This window comes from Kryptolebias marmoratus, linkage group LG10 (genome assembly GCF_001649575.2).
Source record: "Kryptolebias marmoratus isolate JLee-2015 linkage group LG10, ASM164957v2, whole genome shotgun sequence".
Classification (NCBI taxonomy): Eukaryota; Metazoa; Chordata; class Actinopteri; order Cyprinodontiformes; family Rivulidae; genus Kryptolebias; species Kryptolebias marmoratus.
The window spans coordinates 6342545-6365164 of NC_051439.1; the positions used below are offsets into that span (position 1 = coordinate 6342545).

At 41.7% G+C, this 22620-nt stretch overlaps 1 protein-coding gene across 1 annotated transcript in view; it reads left to right on the forward strand.

Moving 5' to 3' along the window:
• The first annotated feature begins 2664 nt into the window (after positions 1–2664).
• Positions 2665–22620, forward strand: part of galnt16 (UDP-N-acetyl-alpha-D-galactosamine:polypeptide N-acetylgalactosaminyltransferase 16) — a 41135-nt gene continuing 21179 nt past the window's right edge. The window contains exons 1-6 of the mRNA XM_017419272.3: positions 2665–3015; positions 8432–8613; positions 11437–11535; positions 11632–11699; positions 16571–16636; positions 19129–19250. Of these exons, the coding sequence (XP_017274761.1) occupies positions 2818–3015; positions 8432–8613; positions 11437–11535; positions 11632–11699; positions 16571–16636; positions 19129–19250 (735 nt within the window). The 5' untranslated portion in view covers positions 2665–2817. The remainder of the gene's footprint in view (positions 3016–8431; positions 8614–11436; positions 11536–11631; positions 11700–16570; positions 16637–19128; positions 19251–22620) is intronic.

The following is a 22620-nucleotide window of genomic DNA, read 5'->3' on the forward strand; positions in this document are numbered from 1 at the left end:
TCCAGAGAAGTATCAGGCAGGGAGCAGACAAGAGACGGTGGTCATGGAACAGGCAAGGGTCGAGATCAGGCATGAATGAGAGTAGTACGCTGGACATTTACTGGCAACAAGGCTTTCAATAATCTGGCACTGAGGTGTGTGAGCTGTGGGTACTTATAGTGACATTAACAGGTGAGACAGATGAAGCTGATTACGTGGGCATGGCAACATGGGTGTGGCTTGAACTGTGGGACTGTGGAAAGTTAAGTGACTGTGGCAAGAGGCGTGGCAGGAACAGATGGAGCTGTGACACCTGACCCAATCTCTGTGCCGCAGAGTCCAGTGATATTTTGTTTTGGACAATGTTTTTTTTTTCTGACCTAAAATGATATATTTCTATGTGTACTCTTGCTCCCTGTTTCGTGTGGCTTTAATTGACAGTTCTTCTCTTGTTTAGTTGATTCGCTATTCTGCAAGAAAAAAAAATTTAGGCTTATATTTTTAAGTTGATCTTGTCAGGATTAGGGTTTCCTTTCAGTTTCTTTTTGTATTTCGGGTTATTGTTTTTCGTGTTTCTGGTTATCCTGTGTTCAGTTTGGGTTTATTCTTTCTTTTATCATTTGGTTGTCCTCATGTTTAGTTTTGTCTTTGTTCAGTTTTTGCTCCTTGTGCTCCTGTCATCATTCACTTGTCCTCAGCGGATCAGTGTTTGCCTGCCACGCCCATCTTCACCTGCTCCAAGTTTGTAATCACTCACCTGTGTCCACTTCTCCTAATTACCTGCAGTCTTTAAAACCTGTACATCTCCCTCACTTGTCACTGTTCTGTTGTCAGTCCCATGTGTGTCTGGTTTCCCTCATGTCTCGCCTCTCCTATTCCCTGCAGTCTGGATTTTGTTGCAAGTTTTTTTCACTTAGTTTCTGTTGCTGCCACATCAGCCTTTTTCTTTTGTTATTTTAATAATAATTTTTTTGTTTAAGCTGTTGGTATGAGTCTGCATTTTGGGTCCGCCTCACTCTCCAAACCCAACAGATCTGTGTTACAGCCACTTCAGCTTGACACATCCTATTTGCTTTAGAGGTGTTAATTGATGTTATTCCAATGACGCACCTCGCCAGAGCCCTTTTAGTGACTTTGTGGCTTGATACTTCTCCTGTGAGTAATTCTAATCAGTAGATTTATTATAGGTTAAAATAATTTAGGAAAACAATACTTACCAAAGTAAGGGGCCAGAAGCCACAGCAGAATGACCTCTCAGCAGCAGCAGCGAGGGTTATCTGAGTTTTTTTCTCAGCTAAAGCAGCCACATAAAACGGCAAATGTTCCTCCCAGACTGAATTATTTTCAGCTAAGATGGCTGTGTGGTTCATTTACTATCTCGTGATGAAACGTAGCGGTTTCTGCTGGAGTTCTACTCGTTTTGTTTGAAATAACAGGTTTCAATTTTATCCTACTGGTGTTAGCTTAGAGGTGGACAGCTAGGCCTGCATAACTGATCTTAAACCCAGGGTTGCCAGATAGAAAATGACTAAATATCGTACTGTCACTTTAAAACTATGTTTTGATCCAAAGTATTGAATGAGGCTACGGTTTTTCATTCAGTAGTGGTGGTGGTGGTTGAGTGCTTTTTCACTCAATCGGGGCTTGATGTTGGGATGCTTCATGATTGGCAAACGCGCACTTTGGAGGAGAAGGGGGTTGTGCGCTTGCGGAGCATATGGTTCGTTCGGGTCAGATTGAACTTTCTGATGATGTGTGGGTGTTCATGTGGATGAAAGCAATATTTTTTTTCAGCACACAGAAATGCCAAAACTATGACGTATTTAGGCTTTAAAAAACGATTAGTTGAATATAATATAGGACCTAAAACTATAATCTAGTTATTGTATATATGGCAACACTGATCAGATCACAATGCCTTTGTCTCAATGCTAACCAATAGGAGAGAAGCTGATCTTGACCAAAAGGAGTGAAGTTGATCCTGACCAATAAGAACGAAGCTGATCTTAACCAAAAGGGGTGAAGCTGATCCTATCCAATAGGAACAAAGCTGATCCTGACCAATGGGAGCGAAGTTGATCCTGACCAATAGGAATGAAGCTGGTCCTGACCAATAGGAGCAAAGTTGATCCTGACCAATAGAAATGAAGCTGATCCTGACCAATTGGAGCCAAGCTGAGTTGATGTCCCCTCTTTAACCCACCCTACCCCTCCTTTTTCCATTTCCATTTCCAGCCGTTCAGTTAGGGAAATGACAAAAAAAAGATGCATGAAAAAGTAATAATGAAAAGTGGAAATAATTGAATATGAGGGGAAAAAAGAGGGGAAAAATCAAAAGGGGAAATAATAGAGAAAATAAGTTAGTGGCAAGGCATTGACAATAAATAAAAAATAAAAAATGTAAATAAATATTATATTAAATAACAATAAAGGAAAAACAGTAGCACATATAAAAGAGATGCATATAAGCCACATTTTAATGTATATTTGCCAAAAAAAACCCTTTCATTTTAATCGTGTCCCATTTGTTGGCGCAGTAATAACCTTACTGAGTCATTTATGTATTTTTTGATTATGTATGGCAGTTTTAGTCCTCTATGTATGCGCGCGCTCAGTGTTTTGTGGGAGGAGGAGGAAGAGGAAGAGTCGGCGCTAGGACCGCGGCTCCGTCAGTGCGTAAACCCGAGCGGAGAGGCAGGTCCCCGGCAGAGGGGAGACAGAGTCCGTCCGTCTGTCTGCAGTTCAACCCATCACCGGCGGGGAGGCAGCACTTCCTGCCGCAGACAGACCTGAACCAGCTGGGCTCGCCTCAGGAGCCCTCCCTATGGGCTCGCCACCATGCGCAGGATACGGGCCAACGCCATCGCCATTCTGACCGTCGCGTGGATCCTGGGCACGTTCTATTACCTGTGGCAGGACAACAAGCCCCAGTCGACACCGTCATCTGCGTCGCAGATCCGCGGCCGGGGCCATGGGCAGAAAGGGCTCCCCAGTCGGCTGGAGATCCACCGAGAGGACAGAACCATCCCGCTGATTGTGAGTCAGGAGCGCGCGCGCGTGTGTATATATGTGTGTGTGTGTGTGTGTGTGTGAGAGAGAGAGAGAGAGAGAGAGAGAGAGAGAGAGAGAGCCGCGCTGATGGTGGTGCTCTCAGCTGGGGGGCACAGCAGGAACCCATTCAGACCGCCTGAACGCGGTCCCTGCTGCGCAGACGGGGTTCACAGGAGACCGCCCGTGTTTACCTGGCTCACCGAACCCTGACAGAACCTCTCAGGGACCTAAGAGGCTTTCTGCTAAGCCCGGAGTCCGGCGCCGTCGTCAACATGTCGGGCTGAGAACTTTCCCTGGCGTGTCCGTCAGGTGCATGATCTGCACCGTGGTGTTCATGGGCCTCGTCAGTCGGCCATCAGCCGTGTTTGAGTTCAGGGCTGGGGAGAAGCAGAGGTGGTTTCAGGCAGCAGACACCCCGGAGCACAAACAGCCACCCGATTCCGCGCAGATCTGTTATTTTCAGTGGATAAAGACCGGATGTGTGTTTGTTTCTGATTTACTTTGTCGCCTTTTTGTTTCTCGAGGTTGTGTCTCGTGGAAAAAACACGATTAAACCAGAGAGACTGACACCCAGGGAATATTTGTGATGCTAACTGCGTAAAATACAGCAGACGGGCAGCTTTCTGGGCTGGATTTCTATTTAGAATAACTATACAGTAATAATCCAAATTTACAAAGATTAAAAAGGTGGAGGAAAAAAAAACTTATGTTCAATAACTCAAAAAACTATAAAACTGAAGGTGCATTCATATACACATATTCACCTGTTTGCTTTAAAGCCCCAACCATGGGCGGAAATCCTGAGGGGGGACAAGGGGGGTGGGACCCCCCCTAAATAATTTGAGGAAACCATACTTGTAAGCAATGTGGGCTGTGGTAACTGCGTGGTCAGCACCACAGTCTTGTAATCCTGAGGTTGCCGGTTCGAGCTCAGGTTGCGGCATCTGGCGTTTACAAAAAAAAAAGTTTGCTCACTGTAGCAACCTATAAAGAAGGGAGCAACTAAAGCAACAACATACTTTTAAACAATAGTAATAAAAAAGCATATCTAATATTTATATAATCAAAACGATGCATTATGCCTTTCAAAAATTATGTCCCCCCCCATGTCAGTCTGACAGTGGTTTAGTCCGCAAAGCAGAAATATGCTGGGACCGTTTCTTATTAGTACCGTGGTTCGAGCCTCCGCCTGTCACACAGGAGAACCTGGTTTGAATCCCCATCATTTTAGTTTTGCGTCCTCACCAAAATTGTTCTTGTTAAATCTCCCCGTTGATCGTCTCCCACAATAGTGAAATGGAATTCCCGCTCTTGCTTCAGAAGCCACATAATTTGTTAAAATAAGATCCACCTGTGGGTCATCTAACTGTCTGTAGGCACAGGAAACAGGCCGGCCATGTTGGATAAAACGTCCCGTTGTATATCTCCCCCTCTGTCTTTAGTTTTCTGTTCTGTTCATGTCCGATCTGTCTGCTCCAAGTCGCTGACTGATAATTTATCTTCTAATTTTAGTCTCATAAATGGATTTTTTAAATAAGAAATTCTCCACTGTTGGACACAGCAGGTTTACTGCAGCTATTCCTGCATTAAATAAAATCCCCTGAGGTCTAGCGTTAGTAGTGGGGCATATCAATGAGCTCAAACCAGCAGGAAGTGTCCACGGGGTGTAAATATTTCTGCCCCTATGAAACTCAAAAAGAGCTGCCTGCAGTTCTGATCACTGCAGACAGGCGATATAATAAACCTACAGAAGAACGTGAGCAGTCCTGCCCCATAACTGGAAATAAAAAAAAAAACTGACTATGGATCACCAAAAGCTGTTTTCAATTTTATTAAAAATTGTCCACATAGTTGAAAAAACACACAGAACCAAATAACACACGGTAATTGCTAAATATTTAAGTAATTTACATTATTTATTAGAAGTAACTACTTTGTGGGAAGATTTTTTTTTTTTTTTTCAGGTGGGGCTGTGACCCGCCTGCCCTCACGGACCGGCCCTGCATGGTCTCAGTGACCTCCTGTTTGCAAGCCCCGTCTCTCTCACACACACACACAGTCTGAGGAGGAGATTAAAGCCGTAAAGCTGAACTGTGGCTGGGTTTCTGCCAGCTAACATTAGATTATCTGCCGCTGCAGGCGGCTTTGAGAGCAGGAACAAGGAGCTGAGAAGAAGCTTGGAAACAAAAACCCAACAATAATAAAAAAAAAAAAAAAAAAAAAAAAATTCTTTGAACATTTTTTAATAATGAGAGATTGCAACGAAAAAACAAAATAGTTCTCACAGGATAAAACAATCTGAGCTGGATTACGTAATTAGATACTTTATTGCATTTATAATGTGCATATTTGCATTAATAATTGCCTTGGTGATGTTTGATCATCTGGCAGCAGAAGACTCTTTAAACTGGGAACCAACCCGTGCAGACCTTTAGAAGCCGAGCAAACTGATCTGCGCCCACGTCTGCATGCAAAGGACGGAAGGATGGAAGCAAATATGGAAGCAGACGACCAGCCTTGCTTCGTTTCCAATCAGCTGTTCTCTGAACTTTACGTAAAGCCCTTCCTGTAAATGTGATTTAGTCGGCGGGCCGTTGACCGGTCACCGAGCTGACATCTCCTCGCCGTTTGTTTTGGTAATCTGACCCGATGCTGGTCTGCTGCCAGCCCCTCAACGGGGTCCAGCTGGTGCACACAGCACGACAGCTTTTTCTTACCTATGCTTGGTTTTTACTCTCTTTCATTATAACGCAATCTTTGTGTATTTTACAGGAATTGTTTAATATTTCTTCTGTTCATCATCCACTTACTCCTCTTTCCTCTTATCCATTATTCATTCTTTCTTCCGACGGTCACTTTCTTTTCCTCTTCTGGCTTTCATTCAGCCCTCCTCCTCTCTTTCCCTCTGAGTATGTTCATTAGGAGCATTTGTTGGAGTAATGACATCATCTGTCGAAGTAATGCGCGTTGGCTCCACTTTGCTCCCCCATTTTCCTTCTAACCTCGCAGCACCGTATCAGTTTACAGCAACGCACCGCACGTGAACTCTGTCTAATTCAGCGTTCGGGATGTCCGAGCGCTGTCAGTCACTCATTCCTGTGCTTCCCTTCTGCCTTTCTATCAGGTTAGAAACATTTCTCGTGTTCTTTATTGGATATTTGATAACATGATGCAAGACTTGGCTCCGGCTGCTAGTTTTTGTGCCCATTAGAGCTTACGAGGGACCCAGGTTCGATGTTCTGTTAACGAATAAAGGCTAAAGTACATGTTCTGGTAATGCAATGCAAACAAGTTTTAAGTCGGGCCAATACTGCGCAATTAGGGAGCTTTTACAATTCAGACTCTTAGAAGTCTTGCAAACATAGCTTCGATCATTACAAAACACACAAAACATGCCGAAACCATAAATCCGCTGATGTTTGTTGAAAGGTTCACTAAACTCGGTTGATCGGCTTCATCTGTGTCTGCTTAAATTTCTGGCACGAGTGTCAAGTCCTGCTCTGTCCCCCCCACAAAAAAAACATGACATCATCTCCGTTTCCAGCTCAGTTTGAGTAAACCGAAGCAAAGCTGAAAAGCCAAACACTCAATTAGTCATGCGAACTATCCCTAATTGCTCCAGCTTAGGAAGAAAAGGCTGTGGTGTGAAGGAGCCATAAAATGTTTATTTCTTTATTTTTCGAGGTTATTGCAAACTTGACATTTAGCAGTATATTTCTAAATGTGTATTTACCTCTCCACCTGCAGTTAAGATATTTACTGTACCTTGCAAAGTACCTAACACTGTAATAGTAGATTTATTTTGTGTTGGATGAGTCTTTTCTGTTGCTCACATAACTGATTTTCTGACGTGAGCCGTTTTCTTCTTGTCATGCGAACAGGCCATGAGTATAACTAAACACACCACAGTGTATTTTCTGTGGTCTCCTTCGTGTGTGTGTGTGTGTCAGCACAGCCTCGGCGCTACAGCAGAGCTGCACCTCCAGCAGTTAGAGCAGATTGTGTGTGTGTTGAGATTCCTTCGGTCGTTTCGCTCTGTGTGTAGAGCAGACATGCTCAACGAGCAGAACTAATTCGAGAGACTGAGCCTCAAATGTCAACGTAGAAACAACAAATTTGACCAGAGTGCTTCGCAAGCTGGTTTAAAGTCAAACAGGAAACGCTGCAAAATACAAACAACAAAAAAAAAACCCCATATAAAATCAAACATAGAAACCAACAAACGCGATAAATGGGACTAGAAACAAACTAAAACAAGGAAACACCACATATAAAGGATCTGATGGAACTCAAACTGAACTCGAGTTGAAAAAGTAAATGCAAAAGAGGGAGTTTTCAGGCAGGATTGAAGACTGTATAAACTCTGCCGTACAAATATCAGGAGGCAGGTTGTTCCAGAGACCGGGGGCTCGATCCCCTAAAGCTTTAAAGCTTTAACTTAGGCCTCGGCTGCACTGAGAGCATTTGGTTGGAGGATCTCAGAGCTTTTCTTAGGGTTAGAAAAGTCAAGACGTTCAGGTAAATAATTGGGGGGGGACCATTTAAAACTTCAAAAGTGAGGAAAAGAATCTTACAAAATCGATACAACAGCCAGCCTGTGTAAACCTGCTAAATCTGGGGTGATGTGCTCATGTCTTCTGGTACCTTTTATAAGACGTGCAGCAGCATTCTGGATTAGCTGCAGGCAATGAGGAAATGATTGTTCAAGGCCAAAATATACAGAATTGCAACTGTCCAATCTAGTGGTGATAAAGGCACGGAGAAATGTTTTTGACAGCTGTGGTTACCTGCTTCTCAGATTTCAAATCAGTTTCTAAAAACACTCCAAGATTTCGAGCCGTGGGGGAACAATAAAAACCAAGAGGGCCGAGTTGGAAACTGCTGTTTTCATCGTTACCATATAAAAACAACTTTTTGTTGCACTTTAGTTTTTATTATATTCTTTGGAGTTACCAAAAGGATGGTGCATACATTTTGGAACAAGGGCAATTATAGAGTGGCTCAGATGAAGTTATGGATATAGTTAAAGAAATCGAACATTTTGACTTTTAATCTTAATTAAAAGCCAAAGGATTTGATGAGAGTTTGCCAGAAGGTTGTCTTTTGTCCTTCCTACTGGGAAAAGTTAAACAAAGTCATTGAGTTACTTAAAAAGTAATGAACTGATTTTGATTCAATTTTCAGGAAATGTTGGGGGGTTGTCAAAAAACTATTGATTAAATTTGGTGGTGACCCGGATCACAACCCGCATCGCACCATTTTTTAATGACCCTACGGCCTTGACGGAGGTTTTGTGCTGTCCAAGTACTTGTAGTTACTTTCATTTTGCATCATTTACGTGTACACGTTTCAGTTTTTCAAGGTCTCAGCCTTGAAGGGTATCGTTTTTGGGTCTCTGCAGGTGACTCAGCCCCCGCAAGCTGAGCAGCAGGGCCAGCTGCTGGGGAGCTTCGATGAGAAGGCCTACCTGGCAGCCAAGCAGCTCAAACCAGGGGACGACCCATACAGGGAGCACGCCTTTAATCTGCAGGAGAGCGACCACCTGGGCGGTGAGCGATCCATCCGAGACACTAGACACTACAGGTGAGCAAAGTTTGTGCCTCAGCTCTACCAAAGGACAAAAGAATGTTTGTTTTGGGAGCTGCAAAGAGATTTGGATCGGCAGTTAGGGAGACTGTGTCGAGTAGGGCTGCACAATATATCGCAAATTTATTGTCATCACAAAGTCAGTGAGCGCAATATCAATATCACAAAGTACAACTTGGACTGCAATCAATCGTAGACCATTATGTTTCAGTACCATCATTCATGTTCTGCTGCTTTAAATATATTTGGTCACTCTCACTGGCCTTGAAGAAATCTGGTTTAGGTGATGGTGATGATAGAAGAGAAAGTGAGGAGTGAGGAAAATATGGGTTTATTGCAACTACATTCATCATCGCAGTATTAAACTTTGAATCTCAAGTGGTGTGTTGAGTTTGTGTCTTCTCTTTGTGCCTGCATAAACGCTCTGTAAACAAACAGCCAGGCGTGTTTTACCTGGATCAGGCCGCAGAGGTATGGAGCCAGCAGTTTCGAATATGATCAGTGATAGCCTTCAAGATACAAAAAATTCAAATCAAAATATATGTACAACTGTTTCTTTTTCTTTGCTCACCGTCTACATTGTGCTCTGACCTTGCACTAGCAGGGACGAGATGGGAGCTTTAGGCGTTAAAGGATCTTCATTGTTGTGGTTGACAACATTGTCTGGACCCTGAAAAACTGGGTTAAAGGCACGTTTGGTGACACTGGCAAGAAACTGCTCCTTAAGCTGGTCCCTGGTGTTGGTGGTGTTACGGTGCAGGCCATTGGAGTCACGGAATAAAGTCCTGGATCGGCGTCACAGTTCCTTTTAGGAAGGCTATTTGCTTCTGATCTTGTGTGCAGAACAGGCAGGCTGTGTACTAAACGTCAACTGTGTCTGTTGACTGACACAACAGTGACTTGTTTAAAGAGGAGAAATCATTCACAGTGACGCCCAACGGAGAAAAGTTGAGCAACTAAGATCCTTTTGGATACTGAAGCCATGTTTGTTGTCAGACAGGCGAGTAATGGAACAATTCTGCAGAATAAACTCAGTCTTTGACGGGCTGATTGTGGCACAGGCCTCCTCAGTTTAGGGATGGGGTGTTAGATTCTTCTCTGGTTACTGTACATCAGAGCAGTGCAGTCGTGATGTGCTGGGTTAATTTCTCAGAGGTCTGTGGGTCAGAACCGTCCTCTGCTGGGTTTTGCACCAGCTGATTGTTCTTATTTATTGTCACTCGTACCAGTCAGGTCGGTCAGGTATGACTCGTGCCTGCCACAGCTTCATGTGAGATCCATGCAAAAAGCCCAGTGGGTTGGAGTTAGGGTAAACGGTGGGAGGGTAAGTGAATCTTCCACCCTGGGGTGATCCTGTTGTTATTCAAATCAGACTTTAATCTGTGATAACTTCTTAGATGCAGAAACTAGTTCAGTCCTCCATTTGTGGCTTTTCTGCAGAACCCGGGGGTGGCGGTGGAGGCTTGCATAAACTAACAGGTCACGCTTGCTAGTATAACTCCGAAATGTTCGCCTAACATTCGTCCATGAGACTTTGTTGTTGAAACTGATATAAACATTACTGTACAAACATCATTAAAAAAAAGGAGGCAACACGACGTGCCGACTTCCCTTCTTAAACTTCCTAAAAGCTGCGCTCCAGGAGGGGTTTGCCGATCACTGCAGAAGCACTGATGCGAAAAAAAACAAGCTCAGTTTTGCGCAATCTGCCTTCAACTTTTTATTTGTTTTTCAGTGAAATGCTCCCACGCTTTTGAAAGTGTCTGTTTTAATTTTTATCCAACTTCCTTCTAGTCCTCTTTTCCTTCTTTGTTGTAAGAAACGATAAACGATAGCCATGACCTGGATGGCTGAGACTCCACACCGGCGACTGTATAAACCTGGGAAAGCATAAAACTGATGCAGGGTGCTTATCAGTTTGTACTTCTGCCAAATCGTACCCCTACTTCATACCCAGCAGTTGCCATTTTGTACAAAGTTATATAAGCTGCAACCAATAATTGTTCTGATAATGCCTCATAACTTGCAGAGTAAATGTTGGTCTTTGTTAAATGGATTGCATTATGCTTCTGAATGAAATGAGAGGTAATGCCGGCACGGAGAGACAGAGTAGGTAAATGTGAGGCTCACCACTGAGACTAATGGAAATGTTTAACAGGCTTTTAACAACAGCAAGGTAAAAAAAAAAAAAAAAAACAAGGATTGATTGATTATATTAAAATATATATATTTTTGGCTTAAATAAGAACACCTACTCAAATGTACTTGATTATTTTTGTGTTATAAATATTTAATCAAGGTTTCTACTTCATCTACTTCTGTGGCTTTTATGAAGATGTGATGCAGTTTTAACTGAGTTGCATTGACAGTAACATTCAGAAATACAAAAAAAAAAACACATTTTGGCAACATATGATGCTAACTGAGCTCTCTCATGATCCCTTCTCAGCGGATACATTTTCACTATTCAGGAAACAAAACAACTGCTTATGTTTGTCTCGTTAAAAAAATGCTCTGAAATTATCGAGTTTGCAATTCAGCGACGTATAAAATTTCGGCTTCATGTCATCTGACACAAAGCAGCAAGACGCAGAAGGTCACGAATCGGTGCGATTGTTGCCGGGCAACTAGATCATTTCATGTCATTAGAGCAACAATGTTAGACGACTCCACAGGCCTCTGCTGGTGTTAGCAGTGGCATAAAAGTTTGTATGTTCTGTGATTGTGACATTAGGCTCATGTGCCGTATGTAACTGACTGAACACAAAGTATGACTTAAAGAAGAACAAGGTGTGAGCGCTCCTCGTCCTCTCTTTGTAGATGCGCATCACTGACTTACGAGGTGGACCTGCCCTCCACGAGCATCATCATCACTTTCCACAATGAGGCCCGCTCTACTCTCCTGCGAACTGTCAAAAGGTAACGAGGAGAAAAAGGATCCACCCACTCGGGCAGCAGCAATAACACAAACGTGTGTTTTAGATCTGATCTAATTTCTCTTCTTTTCTCTTTCAGCGTTCTGATGCGCAGTCCTCCATCTCTCATTCATGAAATAATCCTGATAGATGACTTCAGCTCTGACCGTAAGCGTTTTTTTTTTTTTTTTCTGGTTTAAAAGATTATAAACGAACATCAGTGTTGCTTTGTATCTGTTCATTGTGAACTGTTTGTGGTGCATCAGAATCTGATATTTCTTTATACTCAGCGTGTACTTCATGTTTTTAAACCAACACTGATAATTTATATCCATTAGATAGTTGTTCTGAGCTCATTGCCAGACATCACCCTGATTTTTGCCACAATAATCTGCTGTTTTCGGTGATGAAACTCGAAAAGAATGTCTCCACAAGGCCTGAAACCACCGAATGACTCAGATCTGCAGGCCCTCAAGCTCCACTGCATTCAAAGTAGACAGGATCCCGTTGTGGAAACCATTGCATGGACACTGGAACATGTCTGTAAAACCATTGTTAGTCAGCAGTTTGGTCCACACCCACAAGTGAGACATAAACCTCCACCGTACACAGAAAAAGACATTACATCTGAGCCTCACAATTTCCGCCTGGATTTCTTCTGCTTATTTTAACTGTAAAAAGGGCCATAAAATGTGCTGTGAGTAAATACTCTGGACCATTTTTTTTACTAATATATATATATATATATATATATATATATATATATATATATATATATATATATATATATATATAATACTTGGAACCTTCAATATCTGGCAGCAATTTACAATTTACTGTATATTAAAGTGGATAAACAGTTTAAAATGAAGAAAAACAAAATACGAAATTTGATTTTAGAGTTTTAGTGAACACAAACACCTGATGAATAAATTTTGCATGTTAAATTAAAAAAAAAATGAACAGTTTTTATCTCTGAAAATGAAAAACAGTCCAGTAATGAAAAGTATGCACAGGCTCACATTTGGAGAGGGGGGTTGGACACCGGGGATGCGATTTTGGAGTGAACCTCTGTGGTTGAGGTACTTCATCGTCAGGCTCTGCCTCCGTCGTCCATCTTGGATGATGTGAGCGGCTTCTGTCTCTTACAGCATCACCTCCAGCGGTCCCATAGCCTCTACGGCCCTGAGTGTGGCCTCTGCCTCTCCCAGGTCTTATACTTGTGTATGGTTGCTCCTCTGAAAGTAGTGGAGAAGTCATACGCACTATATAGTACAAACAAGGCATGGTTCACTGTGCGTACTTATACGTTCAAACCAAATTTGCCACATTTTGTAGTGCAAAATCTATGATTTACGCATACAAATGTCAGGAATTGGGATGACGGAGGCGAACCCAGAGCGCAGACTCATCTTTTAAATCAACTAATTTATTAAAGTAAAAAATAAACAAAACAAAAACAAAAAGCTGACGTGGCAGCAGAGGCTAAATAAAACAACAAGGGTGAGAACATGCGGCACGAGCGACGAACACAGGAACAGGCACGGAGACAGAAACCAGGAGCACGAAAACATACCAACAACATCAAACAATGGACCAGCGGAGTGTGGAAGGCAATGACCGGGTTTTAAAGACTAAGGATAATTAGGTAAATGGAGACAGGTGACTTGATTACAAAGTGGGGACAGGTGTAGGTGTGGCAGGGAGACAAAGAGAGAGAGACTGAGGAGGAGCAAATGAAACATGAAACAAGCGACAAGACAGAAACCAAACAAACCAACAAACTAAATAAAAATAAAACAAAACCATAACACAGAAAAAATCCCAAATCACCACAACAAACCGCAAATACACACACATTGTATAGTCTTACTGACTTGGTACGCTGTTCTAAAAGAATCAGCACACAGAACAACCACTGAGTTAGACATACAATCATGTATACAAAGTAAAAACTAGATACTGCCTATACTACTGAGCTTCATTTCATTAGAAATTAAACTGATGTAACATTACCTTTCTTCACAAGAGGCTGCTCCTTCAACTTCTCCTTTGGTCTCAGAACCATCTCTGAATCTGTGTGGTGGTTTGATCACCAATGATGACCATCTTCCAGACATTAAGCGCTTCTCTCTGCTCCGTTTTTACGCTCTGGCTCTTTTTTTTTTTTTTTTACCGCTCTCTCCACTATGTATGTATGGAAGGAAGGCCACAAAGGTGCTGTTTCGTGTGCTTCCTGTAACGACACGAGTGAAGTTACTTCTCAACCTTTAGAAACTGTTGGAATTTTTCCATCAGCCCCAAACTACAGTAAATCAAAGTTTGCCTGTAAAAATCTGTTTTCTGCGACTTCCTCGTCATACAAAGGTTAAAAGGTTCATAAATACCACGTTCTCTGTGCAAAAGTGAGCATCTAGGATGGTGTGGGGATTCATGGCATACAGTAAATAACTTTAACATTATTGCTCTGATATATTCATAAAACATCCTACATTGTGAATTCAAAATTGCAGCTGTTGAGCTCAGTACAAAAATTTTATTTCATTGTTAAAGGAAACTGTGGAGAACTCTGGCTTTGTAACTAGACATTTTTTATTTTGACATTTATTTTATTGTATAATTAAAGCATAAAAAGGAGTGTTTTGGCCAGCGAGAGACCCTTAGTTATCAGAAAATGAAAAAAGAAAAAGTCAGGAGGCAATAAGTGACCTTAAAGATGCGTCACGCCAGACGTTTTATCCCAGAAAATGAGAAGTGAATCAGGATGACAGCCATACAGGGATTTGCTAACTTTTAAACAACTGAGAGAAATAAGACCTGCCACAGAATACAAGAAGAACACAGCAACAGCAGACATTAATCCAACCTTCAGACAGCTTGCTTGCTTTTAAAGAAAACTGGATGTGAAATTGACCCTAACATTTAGAGAATCCCTGTTTTTGATTCCAGTCGTGAGTATTTTGAAAAGCCGTTGCCTTTAGTGTTGGTTTCAGGTTGTGGTTTTAGTTTTGCTCCCGTTTAACTTTGAGCCATTAAGCCTCTAATTGACTTCCTTTTGTTCTGTCTCTTCCATGTAGCCTTCCTGTGTAGCCGCTTTCTGATGCTGCGCTTTCACTTAAGCCGTTTTTCAGCCGTTCGGTCTCAGCACAACTCGCTTCGCCGTAATTTGACCTGACTCCGTGGTTTTCCCATTTAACCGAGTGCCGCTTCATCATAGCCCGACAAGCCGAAGCTGACCACCAATGGGTAAAAAAGTGAAATAAAGTCCTCGCTCATCATTCTCCGCGACGGTTTCCAAAAATGCCGTGACCGAGGCAGCCTTGGAGTCAGGCTCATGTCTGCATCGGCGTGGCTTTAGGTGGCACGGCTCTGGAGAGTAGCTGGAGCTGGATGAAATAATTAGCCTTCCCTTCAGGAGTCTGATCTCGCCGAGGAGCTCATGATACTCAAAGATACAAAGACGACCAGGTTGAGAAAGCAGAATGTCCTCAATCAGGGTGGAAGCCTTGCTTTGATGACCTTTTTATATGATTCAGATTGTTAAAAATGTACAGATACGGGGTTCTTCAAAACAGAACTTATTTATGACGATGCAAATAATAACTGTCCTGGTTCTGTTCACTTTTTTTGAATTAAAGACAAGAATAATATCATTTATGAGGGGTTTTATCAGTCAGAACTAATGTTAAATAAAGATGTGTTTCAGTTCAGGGAGATAAATTATGGATTGGACTGAGTTTTAAAACAAGATTTAAAACTTAGGTTAATTATGGATTATATTGTTAAGTGATTTTATGTGAAGATGTGATGTATTTAAGATCAGGGAAATCATTTACTGAGTTTTTTTTTTCTGTCTTGAGGATTTCTGTGTGATTTTTGAATTTGACGTGGGATGGGCATAAATAAGCTTCGGCTTCTGCCTATTCCCTTTGCAGTTTTGTTTCATATTATTGTTATTTAAATTTTCCGTCTGCCTGTTAGCAAAATTACTGAAAAACCAATGAACAGATTTGGACGATATTTTCAGGAAACGTCGATGTTGTCACAGAAAACAAGTGGTTAAATTTTGGCGGTGATCTGGGTCACGGTCCGGATCGTACAAGAGCTCAGTATCCTCTGTGACCCTGTGACCTTGGAGGAGGATTACACGCTCCGCGTTCTTCTAGTTTTTAATCTAATCTAGACAGTTTTGATATTTTGTTTGTTTTGTATCGTGACCAGAACAAAAGTGCAGTGTAACATCTTTAAATGCAAATAAAAACTCAAAGACTCTCACATAATCTGCTTAAACGTTTACAACATCTGGTCAGTGCATGTGACTTTTAACTTCATTTATTTCTTCCCCAAGTGGCTGTGAGTTTCCCTGACACACCCACCCACCCACACACACACACACACACACACACCTCCCCTGTGATTTGACAGTTTACTGTGAATGAAAACAGACTTATACATGAAATATAAATTTTAATCGGAGGATTTCAGGTTGTCGGGCTTTCTGATACAGTAAAGTCACGTCTCTGCAGTGGAGGGAGTCTTGATTTACCCACAATCCCACAGTAAGATCACTGTCTGCTGTTAGTGTTAATCCTGTCTTGGGTGTGAGTGTGTGTCTGTGTTTGTGTGTTGTTTATAGCGCTGGCCGTGTGCAGCAACAGAAGCTTTGCAGAGTACGGCTCGTGTAGAGAAAGAGAGAAAGAGAGGATGTTGGGACAGGGCTGCCAAGTGAACACAGCAGTGTGGACTGAATTACTCAGTGAAAACGCAGCTCTCAGTTTGGGTGTTTCTGATTGGTTCGGGGCAGGCTGATGCACCGATGGATGCCATGAGAGCGTTTCACCAGGATACAGAGCAGTGTGTTTACTGAGGGCAGGAACGTACATCTGTCCTCCCCCCGGTGTGTGTTTGGGGTCACTGATTAAACACCGAGGTGGCGGTGGGCTTTCTGTGGGGAGTGTGAGAAGTGAAGAAGAGCTGTGCTTTTCTCTCTGTGTGTTCTGCCTCCAAAATAACATACCACCTCTGCTCCTCTCCCCCAGCTGAAGACTGCCAGCTGCTCTCCCACATCCCCAAAGTGCGCTGCCTGAGGAACAACCGAAGAGAGGGTGAGTGTGGGGATGAGGAGGGGAAGACAAAACGGTCTGTGGGGATAAATATTGTGCTTAATGATGTGGTGGGCTTTAAACACTGCAGCTTGTTCCTTTTATTGAACAAATGAAGCAGGGCATACAGATTAAACTTTTCTTTCATTAGTGGGGGTGTTATAAACAAATACATTCGTCTAAAACAGTTTTTAGATGAGTTTCCACATGCAAAATACTTCTGTAAAAATCTCTTTTTTGGGGCGGAGGGGCAACAATTTTGAGTTTTGGAAACAAAAGGATATAATAATGACAGGTTTGTGGGTGGAGGATTTGGACCCAGAATGCAGACAGACACAAGGAAGCTCAAAAATAAAGCTAATTTTAATTTTTTAATTTATTAACAAAGAAAACAAAAGGAAACAAAAGGGCTGACATGGCAGCAAACAAAAAATTAATGACAACGGAGATTGCAGGGAACACAAGGAAAACCCAGACAGTGCATTTCTGCAACAATGAACCAGTCAGTAAAGGAAGCTGAGGAACAGATTATATGGACTGAGGGTAATGAGCAGGTGGACACAGGTGATAGATTACTAATCAGGAACAGGTGTAGGTGGTTAAGTTGCCTACTGAGGAAGAGTGAGTGATGGCACAAGGAACACAGAGGGCACAGGGAGCAAAAGAACATAACAGGGAAAAAAAACCCAAAAAAAAAACAGATTACACAAAACCCCCAGAACTACAGAAACACGAATAACAATAAACCTAATACAAAAGATTACCCTAAAATTGACTCAAAAAACTCTAAGCCTAACAAATAATACTAAAACATGTTGATATGAGGTTTCCAAAACTGTAAAACTGTCAAGGTGGAGCATGGCGAACCCAGAATGTGTACTCACAAAGTATGGGAAAGAAATGAAAATTTATTTTTAAATTAAAAAAACAAAAACAAAAAGGCTGACAGGGCAGAAAAACTAAACGTAACAAAATCCTAAGTAAGACAAAACGACAATACGAGGTGATGCGATGCAAGGCAAGGCAGGGAACGGGAACAAAACAATAGGAGACAAGAGACAATAAACCAGCAAAGAAGTGGAGAAAGTGACCAGGTTTTAAAGCTGAGGGTAATTAGGGGAAGTGGGCACAGGTGAGTGATTACAATTAGGAACAGGTGAAGATGGGCGTGGTAGGAAAACGAGATAAACAGAGGAACAGAGAAACAAAGACACAAGGAACAAAATAAATAAATAACAAAATAAAATGAAACTCAAACAGAAGCATGAATCACAAACAGGATAACAAGAACCAAAGCCAAAAACAAACTCAAAAAATACCTGAATTCATGACAAAAACATCCTTCTGTTTAGTGCTGTCAGGAGAAACGAGACACAATTTCAGCGAACTACAGTGAGAAGCTTGTAGAAGGAAACCCAAAATGTCTGACCCAAGTCAAACAGCTTAAAGGCAACGCTGCCAAATACTAGGAAAGTGTAGGTCAACTTGTGACTTTGAAGAGCGTAATGAAAAAAAATAAATTCTCTCTTATTATTTGAGCATTTAACAAATAAAAATCATTTTGGGAATCCTAACTGACCTAAAACAGGAAGGGTTTAGTCAGATTTATTGTCAGACAGTGAATAAAAATGGTTTTGTGTATTTTTATACGGTGTTTGCCAACATCTGCTTTCAACTGCATTTCAAAACTGCAAAAAAGTAGGCTATTTCTTATATTTGTTTAAACTACAATTTTTAAATCAGTATGAAAGTCCGAAATGCCCTTTTCAATGAAAGTAATATTCCTCTCAAATCTGTTTTTCTTCATTTGGTTTGAAAATCAGAAAAAAATATTTACATCCCATACTATGCTCACAAAGCTGTTTGATATGAGTTTATTTTCAATAGGTTGTCATAAAACAAAACAAAATATTATACCTTTTTTAACTAAGGGTTTCAATTTTTTGAGTTTAAGGTCAAAATGTAACTCTTCATTAATGACAAATTATAAAGTAAGACCAAAAGGTAGGCTTTGTTAGGTGTGTTTTAAAGCCTGGAGAGAAAAAACTGTTCACAATAATCTGCAGGAGGTGTAGGGCTGCAGCAGATATTTATTCCAGTTACATATCTGATCAGAAATGACTTTAAGCTGAGTTTTAAGCTTCATGGGGAGTAAATGTTCAAACACAATATCTTACCATTTTGGTAAGACTTCTGAAGAGGAAGATTCAATCGTCTAGATGAGATTAAGAAAAACAATTTTAGCTGTTTCAGTTTTAAACATCCCTGATTTCTATGACTAAACATTTTCCAAACCTTTCCAAAGCTCATACAGAACGTTTGAGAATGATGACAATGAGTGACTTTGATTCAAATCATGTTTTAGCTCAGTAACCACTGATGTCTTTGGAGCATCGTGGATCAAAAACACATGGGTTCACCGCATCCGTGTTGTCAAACTGCGCTTATTCGAGCCTCTGAGGGCTGAAAGCTTTGGTGTCATGTGTTTGCCTCAGGTTTGATCCGATCACGAGTGCGAGGAGCCAACACGGCCTCTGCCTTGATCCTGACCTTCTTGGACAGCCACTGTGAGGTCAACGCCGACTGGCTGCAGCCCATGATCCAGAGAGTCAAGGAGGTACAAACAGCACACGATCCCCGCTGACGCTCATCCGGTCAGACACACAGCATCGTCATTTGTAGTTTTTAGGGGGAAGATTTTCCCTGTGGCGTGACACGTTTTGCTGGTTTTCCAGGTCAGGTTTTATTGGGTGTGATGTATGAGTCTGGCACAGTATTTGGTTTAATTAACAGTCTGTTCCACTAAGTCATTTTAGACTAGACACTAAATTCAGCATTGCCACAGCTGGACTATTCAAACAAAACTGCTTCTTTGTTAATATAAAATACACTATATTTATGCACTCTGAGGATTCCAAACCGCTGCTTTGCAGGATTTAAAATTCAGTTTGCGACCTGCAGTGTTGCACGGCGTCTGGAGGCTGCTTTGTGTTGTTTGTGTTATCTCTTTTTCTTTTTTTTTTTTTTCTTTGTTAATGCCATCGACAGAATCTCCCAATTTTCTGCATCTTGCAAATTAATTCATGCGGCCCACAAGGGACACTGCATCTAAAGAGGAAAGCTCTGCAGTTCAGAATAACATCAACAAGATGAAATGCAAGACCAGACACTTTTAATTATAAAGGGGGCTTTTTGCTCTGTCATTTTTTTTTTCATTTGAGGGTTCAAGGACATTTTGGCTGTGACCCATCCTTGGTTCCTCTCCAGTTGCACAGATGAGGTGCACTGACATAAGCTGCTGAAGAGCAAACTGTTTTCTCCTACTAAGATGAAAACATTTCATTGGTGAGAGGTTTAGCTTTAGACCTTCATCATCCATTTATGAGCTGTGGATTGTTTTCTACCTTTTCTACCTACCTCACATCACAAACAGTCAGACGAATACTTCCTGCGCAGATGCAGATCCTTCACCATCTGCAACATGATCCATGAGAAGGTTCGATGCCAGTTTTTATCACTTTATGCTAAAGACTTAAAAGAACAGCTGCTAATCGTATCTTAGGATAAAGAAAAAGCTACAGTCAGTCAAACGGTTTCTAGCTGGAAGCTGCAGCTTCCCTGTATTCTGGACCCTAAAGTTAATTTTTATGTCTTTAGCTTTTTTACAGTTAAAAATAGGATATAATGAGCTGCTGAGTGAGCTTCAAATATACTGAAATATACTGAAAAATATACTGAAAATAGATGTTTACATACACACACAAAGAGACAACCGTTTATTTTTCAGTGTGTGACACTAAATCAGACTAAACCTTTTAGGTAAGTTAGGATCCCAAAAATGTTCCTGTTTGGTAATAACCAGATAATGAAAGTGAATTCTTTAGATAATTTTGTATTACTTTATGCTTGGTTCTTTATTCAGGTACCACTGACCAGTGAGATTTTTATTTAAACAAATATTTTTTTCAAAATAATCTTTAACTGTATCTTGTCATTTTATCACCTGATGGATTCCAGTAGCTGGTGCTCATCCAACCCTACTACAAAACACTGACTTTGTTGTCCTTAAGCCACTTTTTAACTAATCTGGCAGTATGCTTCGGGTCACTGTCCAATTGAAGACCCATTTGCGCCCAAGCTCTAACTTCCTGGCTGATGTCTCGAGACGTTGCTTCAATATTTCCACATAATGTTCTTTCCTCCTGATGCCGTCTGTTTTGCGAAGTGCACCAGTCCTTCCTGCAGCAAAACACCCCCCCACAACATAATGACATACCTGGCAGAGTCCACAAAGACTGCGCATATCAGCTGGCAGGTGTGTTTACAGACATCTTTAATCGCTCACTGTCAGAGTCGAATGGATCAGCTACACCTAGAGTCTATCATTATTCCTGTTCCCAAGAGTCGGGCCCCTCAGAGCCTTAATGACTATAGATCAGTTGCTGTCTCGCCAGTTGTGATGAAGTGCTTTGAAAGGCTAATCTCAAACCACATTAAGTCCAGCATCTCTCCTATGATGGATCAGCATCAGAATGCATACCGCTCTAACAGATCCACTGAGGACGCTGTCACAACATTACTTCACACAACACTCACTCACCTGGATAAACCAAACACGTGGATTACAGTAGGTTGTAGAGTTACCGATTGCACCACTCACAATTAATGGTTTCTTCCTCCAAATACCTGGGAGTCCACATCTCTGAGGATGCAACATGGCAACATGGAACACCAATACATCCTTTGTAACCAAAAAGGCACAGAAGAGACTTTAACTGTCTAAGAGCCCCGAAAGAAGACAAATGCATCCCAGCAGTTATTACTGTCTTTTTACCGATGTGCTCTAAAATGTGTGCTCACATATGCAATCACAGTTGACTATGGGAGCTGCTCAGCTGAGAATAACAAAATGCTGCAGCGCATCATTAAGGCAGCTGAAAAATGTACTAACACCCAACTCCCCACCTTGGAACAGATCTAGCCCTGCAGGTGTTTGAAAAAAGAGCTCACAACAGCATTAAAGACTCTTCATCCCGGTCATTCCTTGTTCACACTGCTGCCTTCTGGGAGGCATTGTTGGACAATAAAAACGAGGACGAGGTTAAAGAGCTGCTTTTATCCCAGGGCAGTTCTAATGTTGTACTGCACAAAGTCATAAAGCTTTGCTTTCTCATGTTTTCAGCATTTTTATTAGTTAACACTAATCATACAGGTCTTAAGCACAACTTTTTGTTTTTAAGGTCACGCCTCACAAATGTATGTAAATAAACTGCTCAGTGAGAAGCTTATGCAAACAGGATATGTTTTAGAAGACATTGTTTTCGTAAAGCAGGACGTGTTATGTGATGGCGCAGTCTGCGGACAGTGTCTTGTCTGGGCTCTAAATTGATAACCCTTTAACATAGAAACGTCAAACTGCGCAGCCGAACGCCTCATGGCTCAAGAATGATCCTTGTTGATTTCAGGGTCATGGGGTCAAAGGTCAAGGTCACAGGCGACCCCTTTGTGGAAAACCTTGTCCGAGCTCTATCTCTGCAGCAGTGTAATGCAGGAATGTCTGACTTGGAGCAGAGAAACAAGGAAAACATGCAGGATAGTGGCCCTCGAGGACCAGGATTGGAGACCACTGCTTTAGATCCTGGTCATTTCCCTCTGTTGTCACTCCAATGTGCTGTCTGGTTTTCATCATGCCTCGCCTCTCGTGTTCGCTGCAGTTTGGATTTTTTTAGTGTTTTGTCATTTAGTTTTGGTTTGCTGCCACGTCAGCTTTTCTTTTTGTTTTCTTATTTTAAAAAAAAATTAGTTTTTTCCTGGAGATCTCAGTACGAGTCTGCGCATTGGGTTCGCCTCACTCTCCACCAAACCTGACATTGTTATTTATGTAATTATTAAAAACTTTTCCTGTTCTATCCATCCATCCATCCATCCATCCATTCTCTTCCGCTTATCCGGGGTCGGGTCGCGGGGGCAGCAGCCTAAGCAGGGAG